This window comes from Lepisosteus oculatus, chromosome 5 (genome assembly GCF_040954835.1).
Source record: "Lepisosteus oculatus isolate fLepOcu1 chromosome 5, fLepOcu1.hap2, whole genome shotgun sequence".
In the NCBI taxonomy this organism is placed as follows: Eukaryota; Metazoa; Chordata; class Actinopteri; order Semionotiformes; family Lepisosteidae; genus Lepisosteus; species Lepisosteus oculatus.
The window spans coordinates 30,231,010-30,245,076 of record NC_090700.1 but is presented as its reverse complement, the minus strand read 5'-3'; the positions used below and the strand labels follow the sequence as shown (position 1 = coordinate 30,245,076).

At 44.2% G+C, this 14,067-nt stretch overlaps 1 protein-coding gene across 1 annotated transcript; it reads left to right on the top strand.

The window, feature by feature from the left end:
* The first annotated feature begins 1,656 nt into the window (after positions 1-1,656).
* On the top strand, positions 1,657-14,002 carry timm17a (translocase of inner mitochondrial membrane 17 homolog A (yeast)). The gene is made up of 6 exons (XM_006628286.3): positions 1,657-1,766; positions 3,892-3,991; positions 5,862-5,925; positions 6,353-6,481; positions 6,962-7,072; positions 11,468-14,002. Exons 1-6 carry the CDS (start codon positions 1,741-1,743, stop codon positions 11,536-11,538), a joined length of 501 nt encoding a protein of 166 aa, XP_006628349.1. The 5' UTR covers positions 1,657-1,740; the 3' UTR covers positions 11,539-14,002.
* Positions 14,003-14,067: the final 65 nt, after the last annotated feature.

Here is a 14,067-nt window from a genome sequence, read left to right as displayed (position 1 = left end):
CCCAAAGTCCTTGTCCGTTTCTTGTCTGAGTGTTTAGTCTCATTATTATCCCACTTCAGACTACGTAGCATCTCTGGACAAAGCTCATACACGTAGATTTGGTCATGCTTGTTCGAACGTCTGTGAACAGACGACCGTCTAGGTGAACGTCTGAGACAGATCCAATTTTTAACTGCTTGGGTCTGACGGAGAAACCTCCTTCGTCTCACACGTGAAAGGGATGCATTTTTGTCATCAGAGAACTTTAGTGAACCAGTTTTGTGTACAAGGCATAGAATCTGGCAGAACAAAGTGGAAACCAAGGAGAAATAGACACAAGACTGAGAAAGAATAAAAATGCTTCTATACGCAAAGGGAGGTAGGAGTGAGGAACAAATGACCAAGATATGGTGTAAATCTAGGATTCCATTTCAAGTCTTTCATGTCTGAGGAATTCAGGATACAGGGCTTGGTTTGTTTTTCTGTCTTAGGCTCTCACAATCCTGTGGGATTCATATTCCTGATAGCCTTTGTGAAATAACAAATCAGTCACACAAATTCCACACATATTTATGAAGTCACATAACCACTGTAAGAAAGGGTTAGAAACCAGCGATGCCCATTCAGCTCATGGAATGTGTCCAGTTAGTAATGGCTAAAAGATCTGAGAGCCTCATTCAGTCATTCTCTGAAGGACACCAGGACATCAGCTTCGATAACTTGGCCCAAACACGTCAGGTACCCCTGTTTAGGTCTTGATCCAGACTCCCACAATCCTTTGCAGATAAAGTCCCATGCTGGAGGCTTGAGGAAGGAACGAGAGGGAGGAAGTGAGGAGACTTTTCCTTACAAATCCTTTCCAAAGAAATCAAGGACCTGGAATGGGACTTTCTCATTCCCAGCTTTCCCTCTTCGTTGATGATGGGAGGATTCACCTGCTACCAGAGCAGCAGAGGACTGGGGGTGGGTATGAAGGGTACAGAGGTGACACATTCTTGTACAGGAATGTCCCTCAGGTCCAATGAAGGACCTGTGCCTTATCATCTGTAGCAAATGACACCCTTGCCTTGTTTCCTATGTAACAGTTCAGAACGATGTAGTCTGAATGACGTCTGACGTTGTTTTGAATACAGATCCTTTTTTCCTGAACCAGTCTTGAACATGTTTTGTGGTCTCGGTCAGCAGTATCAATTAAGTAATTAACAACCAACATAATTAAGAAACGGTCCTGCAATAATCCTACAATGAAATGGAACTGGTGCAGAAAGGCAAGCGGCTTAATAATTGATGCTTTCAGAGTTTTAAGGTAAAAAAACAAAAAAAAAGTATTTTGTTTACACAGACTGTAACTTTAAATTGAAAATCAAAATAGTAGCAGTGACACTTTAAGTTGACGTTGTCCACTACTAGGCGCTGAGTGGTCGGCACAGTGGCCTTTAGTCCTGCTGCCACAACTCAATTCAGTTCCGGCTTGGACACCTTCTCTGCGGAGATTAGCCACCCATAGCCACACAGGTTTTCCTCTGATTTCCACCCATAGTCCACAGACATGCAACTTAAATCAGGTCCGGAATTGAACCCAGGGCAATGCAATGCTCCTATCAGTCCTACCAGTTACGCATGGCGAAAATTAACTTTACATTTACACACAGTAAGAGAAGGACTAGCCCTTTAAGTCGCGCCAGTTTCTGAGAGCTTACACTTCCTGTGACGTCAGGACTCCGCCCTACTTTTTCCGCCGAGCGAGACCCCGAGAAGAAGATGGAGGAGTACGCACGTGAACCATGGTAAGTCATTATTTTTAGTATAGTGTGACATTACAAATGGTGTTTGTTTGACACAACGAGAGCTTAAAACCCCGCTAACATATGGGAATTTTTCTTCGGCGCTGTGAGGAAGGGTCGCTAACGCTGCAGTGGCCGGTGTGTCACACACTTTTTCTCTGCAGAGCCGGTCGGTGTCCTTGGCATCACAGACCGAGCCGGGTGACCTTGTGTAACCGATTTTTGTTTTACAGAAGTCGCGATTCCTGTGTATATTCTGTGTGGGCTCAATAGAATGTAAGACTGTATCCACGGTAGTCTCTTACGACCTGAATTCTTAGTTCATATTACAAGACGAGACAATTTTCCTTGTGTTTCCTGCCTCCTGGTGACGTAACCAGTGAGGGAAGCCTGTGTCTTTAGCACATTGTTGGAATCGACTAGAATGACGCTTTAAAATGAGTTCAGAAGGCATGGTGGGGTCGTTGATTGCAGCTGTGTGTACCTTTGATGTGGCAGAGTGCTGTTGATCACGCACCGGTGTTGTGTAATACTGATCCCATGCCGGTGATACGTTATGAGAGCCTGGTGTGTGGGTCACAGGCATACACTCGTGCGATTGCATTGCAGCCTCTGGTGCTTGTCGTTATTACAGCAGTGACCAGCCCTGGTCCTGGAGTGACATCCAAGCAGGTTTTCTGGGTCATCCTTAAATCATCAGAGCGTAAAGACGTGGAATGTGTGGGTTTCGATCAGCATGGTTATTGACTGTACTGAAGTCAGCCGGGCTGTGTGATGTGCGTGAGACCTACAGGCTGTTAAGATTTTCATTTCAAATGCTCTCTAAACATTATTGAGCAAACCTTCTCTTTCAGTGATGAAAATTTAAACTGGTTTCCTCCAGGTGCTCCTGGTTGGCTCCCACAGTCCAAAGATATGCTGGTGTGTGTGCTCTGTGATGGACTGTCCAGTGTATACCCATTGCATGCCAGGATATACTCCAGCTCCCTTGTGACCCTGCAGTGGCAGAGTGGTTAGAAAATGGAGGGGTATTTAGACAATACATGACTTGTAAGACCTGCTGGATGGGTGCTATCCAGAATTGGGTATGAGCGGCCCACCGCTCTCTAACAATATAGTAGAGAGGAAAGGGCTTCATTTAAAGTGCTTTGTCCGCCAGACTCAAGACTGCGCAGCCCTGTTGAGAAACCTGAACTCTTCCACCAGAGGCCAGGGTGCGGTTCAAGGGTGCGTGCTCGGTTGCGCTGTGTGATCTGACGCCTTGATGAGAACACAAGGGTAGTTCAACCTTGTCTAGCGATATTGTACACAGCGTTTTGTTTCCTTCACTTTCCCACGTGACTTGAACTAGTTTAATCTGCGCGAATTAAAGAGAAAAAGGTGAGGTAGCGGGCGGCAGGGTGCCATAGTGATCAGCATTGCTGCCTCACTGCACTGGGGTCTGGGTTCAATTCGGGACCTGGGTTGCTGTCTGTGTGGAGTTTGTATGTTCTCCCTGTGTTTTCTCCAGATGCTCTGGTTTCCTCCTGCAGTCTAAAAACATACTGGTAGGTTAATTCGTTTCTGGGAAGAACTGGCCCTAGGTGAGGGTGTGTGTGTGTGCGTGCAACCCTGAGTTGTATAATACAGTTGGATATTTGATGGATGAGTTAGGTAACTCTTTTTTGGTCTGTAATCAACAGCCTCTGCTGGCAAGGAGGGTGTATTGCAGGTGGAATCTCTCATCACTTCCCTGCACCTTTATGCTCAGTGCTCTTAGAAGCTTGCGTTCTTAACAGCAGAGAAAAGTAGCAGAGTATAAATATATCGAGTATAAGACAGAGTCTTGTACAGAGTATAAGTATGTTTGAGAATGTTTTTCTTGGCTTAGACAGATGTATTAAGTTTTTCTTGCTTATTTGATATATTTATCTGTTAAAGGGTGCACATCAGAAGGGAGACTGCAGCTCCTGTGCACTGGTTCTGTATTTCAGTACCTTCAGAATGCAGGCTGAGGCAGAGGGGCCAGTGGGACACATCCTGGGGCAGAACTGCTTCTCTCTCTCTCCATGATCGGTGGAGCAGGAAAATGTCAAATCGATTGTGCCGGCAGGTCATTAGAAAGTTATTGATGGCTTTATTTCTGCAGCCCCTGGAGGATCGTGGATGACTGTGGGGGTGCCTTCACCATGGGAGCCATTGGAGGAGGAATATTCCAGGCAGTCAAGGGCTTTAGAAATTCACCTGCTGTAAGTACTGGGACACTACTCCTCTATCGCAGGGCCTGGAGTCTCACAGCCCTGTCTTGCTGGCCAGCCTGCTTCTTTCATTCCAGCCGAACTTATTTAATGGGACAAATAATCAGGTCCTTTTCAAAGCTCTTGTCTTCAGCTCTTAACTAGTTTTAAGTAACTTGAAATGTTCAGCTTTTTGTAGCTGACATAACGAAAAGCGAATTATGAGGCTGATTTCAGGTCCATGCAGAGCTCAGTCAGAATGAAGACCAGGACTGGAGAGGGCCCCGTCTTAAGACCAGGAAGCTGAATAAATTACCCGGGCGGATCTCCGTTTCTTCAGTTCCACCATCGTGATGGAATGAAAACCAGAAAAAAAAGTGGTTCTCAGGAGAGAGAATCTATACATCAACTCTGCTGTCCTTTGCAGTTTTGGGGGGTAGTTACCTATAAAAAAGTAATTCATTCAGTTTTTAAGGTTTCTAAAATTTCACATTTTTTAAATTGCTATAATTACTCCATATTGACATCACATTGATCACCGGAACTGATGTTTTTCTCAAAATATTTCCCTGCTTTGCCCATCTCTTTTGGACCATTGACCTAGCCTGGCTCTGCTTGTCCTGTCAGTGCTTTTGTTGCCCCCTGTGTATTTAAACTAAGAGTGTGACTTTCCTTCTAGCCTTTCCTCTGTCTGCTGTCCTTACTGAAAGCTTCCAGCCTTGTGCTGGACTGTAGAGAATGGGGGAAGTGGGGGGCACATTCAGCACTGCCTTATCATGAACCAGACCTCATGTGGCCCTTCCATTTGCAAGACGTGAACATCAGCACATGTGTGGAAACTCTTTCTGGTAATTTTAGTACAGGAGACTGAAATCCTTTTATGCCCATGTTGTGTTTTGTCCGTGGCAGGATTTCACAGTGTTCAATTGAACAGATATTTATAACAGTCACTTGCATTTGGCAGGTCTTGACTCACTTTGTACTTTCCCGGTTTTCTTGATCTCTTATATAGAACTGCAAACGTCTATTTACGCGAGAAGGCTCCTGTCCTTTATTAAAGGCTCTGCCTACTAGCGGCATCTAAATAATTTCCTCTAGCTCTCTAGTGCTGTGTAAGAAGCTCTATCTGTTCTTAGTGCTTTGTTTGTTGCACCCTAGTGCTTTCACTGAGCTGCAGTAAAGCTCCAGTAGCTGAGGGCATGATTGAAGCTTCCTTTCCAGATATAAGGCTGTACTTTGCTACTTTAAAGCTGCAGCAAGAAGCTAATCCCAGGACTGAAACGTACATACATGACAGTTTGGGGGTTTCGGTTTTAGATGTCAAGTTGCACTCTCTTTAACAATCATGGTCATTCTTCACTGTGTTTATTTTTTCACTTCCTCTATATTTTAATACTTTGGCGTCCTGAATTCAAATTCTCTGACAGACAATGTCTGTGCTTTAGATGATGACTATACAGACACTTTAATAAACATTCTGCTTTTTGCTTGTCAGCTTTACTGTCCAAAGTGCCTCTGCATGTCTTTCCAGAGCCCCAGTCCTACTGCCAGAGTACTCCTCCTATGATGTTTGCCTACGCCAGTCTCACAGCGATGCTATGAGTGCCTCTCCACATTAGTGCTGCTGGGGTTTCCGCAGTGTCTTGAGTTTGTCAGCTTGCTGCTTTCACTACAGTTGCTTATTATGGACACTTGGTCCTTCAGATGTCATGATGTTGTCCTGCTTCTAGACCCTCGCTGTCTACAGTATATGAGACTAGTTGGAAACTCGTGTTTTTGACCTTTTCAACGTAACTGCAGTGTCGTCAGCTGAAACAGGTGTTTGACGCTTTCGGTAGCTGTGCTTGGCTGACCTGCTTGGGCTTGTTGTGTGTTTCTCCAGGGAATGAGTCACAGGTTGCGAGGCAGCGTGACGGCCATCAAGACAAGAGCCCCCCAGCTGGGAGGTGAGCGGGTGGGAGACGGGTGGGGGAGGGGGGGAGTCAGATAAAATTGTGAGTGTTCGCAGGTCCACATGCACGGTGCGCTACTGTTCGCCTGCTGTACCGAGCGAGCCTTTGTGACCGAGACAAATATATTATTTATATAGCCACTTTTATGCGAACTTGTAGGGCAAGGTGCTTGACAATTAAATGCGGAGAGATTAAAATCGCAACAAGTAATGTGGTGGAATAGCAATGCGTTTCCCTTGCAATTAAAGAAGGCAGTTAACAATCAAAAGTGACAGTACGTCATAAATCCACGTTTCAAATAATACATGACAAGATAAATTGAGATGGAAAGAAATGGGGTACGTTTTCAGATGACATTTAGGAAAGTCACCAGAGTGTCATGCTGAGGCGTGTTGCAGTAGCCTGTGCTTGTGTCGGACAGGGAGTTTCGCTGTGTGGGGGGGCCTGTTCTCCATGATTGACTGCAGCATGGTGAAAATGCGGGGCAAGGAGGACCCCTGGAACTCCATCACCAGCGGGGCCATGACGGGGGCCATCCTGGCGGCGCGCAGTGAGTACCCCCCTTTTTCCTTTCGCCCCCGAGAGCTGCTGTCCCCTCAGCGATGGGCGTGGGTGGGGTAACGGGTGCCGGCTTCCTACTGATCCTTGCCCATTTTCCTCCCTTCAGAAAGCATTCACTCCCCCCCAAACGATAGCGGTTTGTGAATGCATTGAATTGATTTTTTTTTCTCCTGGACAAGAGAAATAGTGCAGAAATATTTGTATGCCCCACGTTTATGAAAAGCAAGCCATATCTGTTTTACTGAAGTATTCCCTACCCAAGTCAAAGCACCTTCTGAAGAGCTGACAGCTGTGAGTCTTCTTGGGGGTGCCTGCTGCGTTGCACATCTGGGTTTAGGGATTTTTGCCTATCCTCACGTGTTCTCCCCCGGGCACGACGAGAGAGATTCACACCGCTGAGCTCTGAGGCACTGGTTCAGGCTCCTGCCTGCCTCCAGAGATACTAAGGTCCCTGTGTTTGTGTTCTCAGACGGCCCCGTGGCTATGGTGGGCTCTGCGGCCATGGGTGGCATTCTGCTGGCGTTGATCGAGGGCGCCGGGATCCTCTTAACGAGGTTTGCTTCCTCGCAGTTCCCCACAGGTGAGTGTCTGCAGGCAGGCTAGAGGTCTGCACAGGAATGACAGCGATGCAGTAACGTGCCTTTTCGTGAATTTTACAGATGGGGAAAGGGAAGCCAGAAAGAAAGTAAAGGAACGGCGGCTGGGACGTACGACTGTGATGTATTTGTGGACCAGAGCAGAGTAGACTGCTCATTCAAAATGGGTCTTTTTTAACAAGTAATGTAATGTGTATATGTTTCTTTATTAGCCCTATACAATTTCTTGCATTAGGAATTCGTCTTTTCGCATACCCCAGCTTTTCTCCATGGAGACACAGACACACAGACAGGGAGAGAAGCTTGGGGTCAGAGCACAGGGTCAGCCATTGTATGGCGCCCCTGGAGCAGCTGGGGTTAAGGGCCTTGCTCAGGGGCCCAACAGAGTAGGATTCCTCTGCCGGCTGCGGGGTTTGAACTGGCAGCCTTCCAGTCACAGGCGCAGATCCTTAGCCACAGAGACACCGCTCCGCCCCAAGTGTTCTGCTGTGCGTGAGGAGTTAATAACTGATGCTCTAGTGTTTGAGTGAGTGAAAGTATTTAAAATAATTTGTTAAAGACCATCTATAGCAAGTTTAAAAGTCTAAACCGGTGATTCCAAAACATTTTGTCTGCCGGGCCTTTACAGACCCCCCAACTTACTGCATCCCGCTTTGTGGACACTTTTTTTTGTATCTTAAGCCATTGAATTCCCACACAATCTGTAAATAATTTTGCAATTGTATTTAATATTGCATTGAATATATGTTGCTTTTAGTGTGGTGGATGACCCAGTTTCATGGAACATAAGTGTGTATAATTCTAAATATACAATAATAGAATTGGGCACCAGAGGGAATGGGTTCGTCCTGGTGAAAGCCAGAAATCCACTTTCAGGCATCTCAAGGCGCAGTGCATTAAAACCTTAAGTGCCCTGTCAGACATCTGAATCTCTGACCTGTGCTTTTGCTGGAATTCAGTCCTGAGGGTTCTGTTCTATGGGACTCTCTTGCTCGTTTGTTAATAGATAATCTGGACGTTGGAGGAAAAGTTGAGAAAGGTGTTGCAAAAAAAGAAAGAGTGGTGCAGTGGTTGGCATTCTTGATTTGTAATTGGAAGGTTATGGGTTCAAATCCTAGGTGAGACACTGCTGCTGTTATACTTTTATACCTCACCCAAATTTCTCAGTTAAAATACCTAGCTGTATATCTAAACTGGATAAAACGATCAACCAATTTAAGCAAAGCTATTTAGGAAAATTTTCATTTTACTGTTGTCAGGTTTGTGACGGTGTTGCCCAGTGTCACCCCTGAAATTATAGCTTTTTATTTGCCAGGAATTCGTGCAGGCTAGGAAACACCTCTGTGCTGTATTTCTCCACCCCACCAGCCCAGATGTCCATCCTTTCAGTCGTGGCTTCAGTTATGTCCTGCACTTTGAGAGTTGTTGCACTCAGCCCTTAAAGGCTTAAACTCGTTTAGGCGGTGCAGAGAAGAAACCGAGAGAAGAAAGGGCTAATCTGTGAGAAATACGATTGACTTCATAGGGTAGTACATAAAACTCGGTCAAACGCTCTCCCAGGGAGAGCCAGCAAACCTCTGTGTAGAGCAGCAGATTGACTTGTTGGTGTAGAAGACATGCTTTGATCAAATTGATTCTTTTTCCAACATTGTCTTTCTTTAAGTTGACACTTCCAGCAAGTTGTAGCAGCATGGGCTGTGTTTCCTGTGAAAGGTACAGTGCACCCAAGTGGCCTTCAGAGCTCCTGTTCTCCGCAGTGCCTCCCATTCATGGATTTTGAGCCATGGGTGTGAATTTCTGTGCAGCTGGCCCATGTGGGTAATTCCACGATCGCTGGCCATCAAGCACCTGAAAGATGAGCCACTGTGCTCACCCAGTTGTAGAGTGAAAAATGAACGTTGTTGAGGAGTCCCTTTACTAATGAACTCCGGATATCAAGGCCAAGTCATTATTGATATCAAGTGGTGTTTGATAATGGCACCTTTCCTTTCCACTCTTTAACTGCTGAGTGTGAAGCTTCGAGAACCTTTGTGTTATCAGTCTTGTCTACAGCGTCATGTTTTTCTACATTCTTGTTCTTGCTGAAATGTGCGATAGTGCCCATAGGGTAAACTCCTGTGGATTATCTCTGCTGCTGTCCTCGTTTCCAGGTGTTTGTGTTAAAGAGGTGGCTTTAAGCTGTTGTTCGCAAGTGCTTCACCAGTGTGCTTTGTGGTGATGGATAATAATAATAATAATTGCTTACACTTATATAGCGCTTCTCTGGACACTCCACTCAAAGCGCTTTACAGGTAATGGGGACTCCCCTCCACCACCACCAGTGCGCAGCCCCACCTGGATGATGCGACGGCAGCCACAGTGCGCCAGAACGCTCACTAGACATCAGCTATCAGTGGGGAGGAGAGCAGAGTAATGAAGCCAATTCATAGATAGGGATTATTAGGAGGCCATGGGAAATTTGGCCAGGACGCCAGGGTTACACCCCTACTCTTTTCAAGAAACGCCCTGGGATTTTAAATGACCACAGAGAGTCAGGACCTCGGTTTAACATCTCATCTGAAGGACGGATGAGAACTTTGCTGAGTTCCTAAGGAAGGTGTAAGCATTTTAGCCATTTTAATTATTTTGGATTAGTGATTTACATAATTAAGATGAGTGTTTTCCAGCCTTAAATGTTTTGTACTTCTACTAGTTATCATAAACTTTATTTTTATATTGTGGCTTTAAAAGCATCTTCTTAAAGCTCTTTACTGGAAAAAACATTTTAAACAACAAAAACGGTAACAATTATTAGCACAAAAAAAGCAGTGGCACTCGTCCAACAAAAGGCTATTCCAGTGTGTTTTTAGTTGTATTTGGGGTTTTTGTGCCCATTTCTTTTTGTTTTATTATTTCTATTTGCACGTGGAGGGTGAGGCTTGCCTTGAGTCTGTTTATGGTTCTGCGATGTCCACAGTTGGTAGTTTTTGTTGATGGCTTGTATTTGTGCCTGTCTTCAGGTATCTGCCCACTTTGCTGTTCTGTATTCATTGTAAAAGGTTGTCACTGAAGTGATCTGAATGAAGACAGTCTGCTGTAACATGATTCTAAATGGTGAACATTATTGCTCTGCATGATGTTCTCATTGTTACTTGGAGAAATAAGTGAACTAATTGCGTTTTTAAGAGGTGAGCAGCTGTTGGACGTGTTTGACATAGTGAAATGCAATTGGCTAATAAGGGAGTGAACAGAATATATTGCTAAGACAGCTCTATAAGACAGACATGCACTACTAGGATGCATTTTGGGAACTACTGCTTAGACGCTACATTTATACCAAGACGGACTAATACAGTTTTGTCTAGAAAATCTTTTCAGTATGTTGTCTGTTTTTCTAGAACTTTGCTGAGTTCCTAAGGAAGGTGTAAGCATCTTAGCCATTTTAATTCTTTTGGATTAGTGATTTACATAATTAAACTGAGTGTTTTCCAGACTTTAATGTATTGTACTTCAACTAGTTATCATAAACTTTATTTTAACATCGTGGCTTTAAAAGCATCTTCTCAAAGCTCTTTGCTGGAAAAAAACATTTTAAACAGCAAAAACCGTAACAATTATTAGCACAAAAAACAGAGGGGGTTAGAATCCTGTAGGAGATGTAGTGGGGCAGAAGCAGACAGCAATTAAATAACAGCCTTTCTGAAGGAGAGGATAGAAGATGGATATACTGATGTAACAAAGACTGAGCACATACAAAGTCCATTTAAAGGTCCCTGCTGTTGAAAGGCCTGTGTGCTCACTCTGTGCTTCTGATCGTGTCTTGTCCTGATCTGTTTATCTGTTTTAGCTGGCAGAGGGGTCTTGTGCACATTCTAAGAGCAGCTCTCCTGCAGGTTTTATTGGGATAGTGAAGTGGTCTGTTCCTGGCAAGTGAAGTGGTAACCTGGCAACCATATTCTCATCCACCACCGGACCAAATATTTGTCATTCAGACTTCATCTGGAACTAAAACCAAGGGCTCTTAAGTTGAAACGCATGTTGAGCTTCCCAGTCTAGATGTTGCTGGTTTCAGTCTGAGTCACTTCAGCTGGAGATGGGTGGGTTTGGGTAATCCAGGGTGGCCTTGGTTTGTGGGGACCCCTGGGACTTGTGACCCCAGGTCACCTGTTATCCTGGAGAGCTGTCGGAAGAAGGCGCATCATTCCTACGGTTGTAAGGCTCTGTGAAGCGGTTAGCTCATGCAGTGATTCAGAATAAGGGGAGTATGCAAAGAAGAATAGTTAAGAATATTGGTTTAGGAAATGAAAACCAGCAGGTTGCAGCCTTCTCTGTGAAGGAACGTATTTGGGACAGACATGTCTGTGTTCTGATCTTCTGCACGTTTGCTGCTATCCCTGCAGGTCCCCAGTTTCCTGAAGAGGGTTCCTCCATGCCCTCGCCCTCCTTTGGAGACTATCGGCAGTACCAGTAAGAACGCCTTGGGCCCTGTCCCTGCCAAGCCTTTTACTTTCCTCATGAACTCTCATTGGGATGCTGGAGTACCTATAGAGAAGAGACCAGGAAACCATGCACACAGAGATTTTTGATATTCGACACATCATTGTGGCCTGGGAGAGAGGAAAATGTATTCTTTATTAGTTTTGTATTTTTATCTGATTTTTTTTTTTGTCTGAACCATCAACAGCACCTGCCCTTCTCAGTACTGGTCTTGCACATTTAGTCCATCTCCATCCTGATTTCTAAGGCTGATGGAAGTGATTCTTCCCCTGCAGAAAAACCCTTCTGCTTCTCACTCAGCAGAACACATTGACCACAACTAAGAGACTGCTGATCTAAACCGTAACTGATTATTATATTGTTGTATGTGTATGTGTGAGACCCCAGTTGGGATGCTTCTGATCTCTCAGGCCTACTTGATAACTGCTGCTCTGCAAAAGTAAATAATGAGAAAGAAGCTTCACAAGCCCCAGTGGCTCATTTTCTATGGTCTTCCCAGAAGCAGGAGAGCAGAGAGGTTCCTCTACTAGGTAAGGATCAGTAGCTCAGATGGATAAGGATTTGGCTTTTCATTGCCTCCAAGAGCAGATCGAAGGTGTGAGACCTGGTTTGCTTGCGAATGAGGATTAAGTGAATGTTCTTGAAAACATCTTATAGAGTAAGTCTCAAGCTGGAAAGACCTGAGTGGGGCACTAAAGGCACAAGCCAGGAACAAGTAAGGTGTTGTGATTCTTTCACAGCTTATGCTGCGATCCAGTTTGAATCTGTATTATAACTGTATATAAAAGCTGCCCACAACTGCTTGGTGCATGTTGCTTGCCTCAGTTAAAGCCTGTTGTTTCTTGTCCTGATAGGATCAAAACCTGTATTGTGGAGAGGAGCTAGAGGTGAATAAAGTTGCCTTTCTGAGCAGATCACAAAGCCTTACCTGGAATGTAACGCTCAACCTTCATCTCTGTTCTTAGTGCCAGAGCCCTTTTTGAGTGCCAGGTCACCAGGACCAGTATAGGCGTGTTGATCATAAAGAAACCCCACTTCCTACTGGTCTTGATTTTTAGGAGGGCATTTGTTTTTTAATTAAAACAAAAAAACAGATGTGAATGAACTGTTGTGCTGTTTTAAAATCCAGTCAAAAACATTGCTAAAGGAATGTCCTGTGGGTCAATTGGAAAACTAGGGGAATGATTTAGGGAGAAAATTTTATATTTATATAATCTATAAATAGTATATATATGTAATGTACTCTAACTTATGTCTCCTTGCCTTGATTAATATGAGACAGAGTCCTGCCCTATGGCAAGAGGTGCTCCTGTGTATTTGGCAGCCTGAGTGTCTATAGGACCTGAACCATGACAGTACCAGGGCTGTATGATAGATTTTGGCATCCTCCAACCATAGTTCTGCAACATAGAAATACTCAATAGCTGCATCTCTTCAAAAAACCTTCAAAAAACCTCTGGAGTTTGCCTTTTTCCTGAGCCTCAGTTACATCCTGCAGATTGCAATAAGTTTTTCTGGAAGCAGCACTTTAGACTGGAAAAGATTGTTTAATTCATGATGCTGACTGGTGTTCTGTTTTAAGTAATGGAGTTTTTTGTTTAGTTCATTACTGTCAAACAAGAGACAGCATTGAAGATGTTTGAAAACACTTGGGGTTTTGAACACTGAGGCCCAGAAGTCAGTTGATCTTAGTCTTCCTCTCTCAGGGCAGGCTGTCTATAGGTATCAATGACAAAGGTTTGACAGCTCTCATAGGTATGCTGGCCATTTTAGGAGAAGTGACCTAAGAAGTCACCCTACTTAATTGTGGTGCTGGGGACATAAGATGGACAGGGGCCTGAAAACACCTGACTACTGTCATATTACAGTTTATTTCCATGCTAATTCTTTTGTTTTACAACCCCTGTGCTTAGCTGGGGTAGTTTATTTAATACTGTTGAGCTTTAAAGTTGCAGACATGGATATGCTCTATTCCCACACCATTAGTGAAACTGAAGCTGCTGCAGTAGATCAGTTGGCATGGGTTATGGTTGTCCTTGCAATCTGATTTTAAAATAATTTAAAATAAAAACTGAAACTTGTAGCACTTAACTTGACCAAATAAGTGGTACAAATAATGTGACTATTGCTACAGCTCCACTGGGCTTTAATCAGTTTGTCTGTGTGTATCTGTGTAGTGACTGTTCTGAGTTATGTGCACACTTCACATGCACAGTCAGTACTCTTCAGCCATTCAGTTATTCTCGATTTGTACAAAGTAAGCACGTGCTAGATACAACATCGCTGCAGTCTTTAGTGTTCCTGGTACAGCAGACAGACGCTGCAATGCTTGTCTACGGACCTGACTACAATGTACAAATGTTGTTTATGATGGGAAATAATATTGTCAATCTTTCGTGTAAAAACTTCTTAAATAAATGTTCCTTTCTGCTGTGGTACTCAGTTTTTGTTTTGTAATCTTCACTCCAGCTTGTTGCTCAATTTTTAATTCAGGGATCCTGTT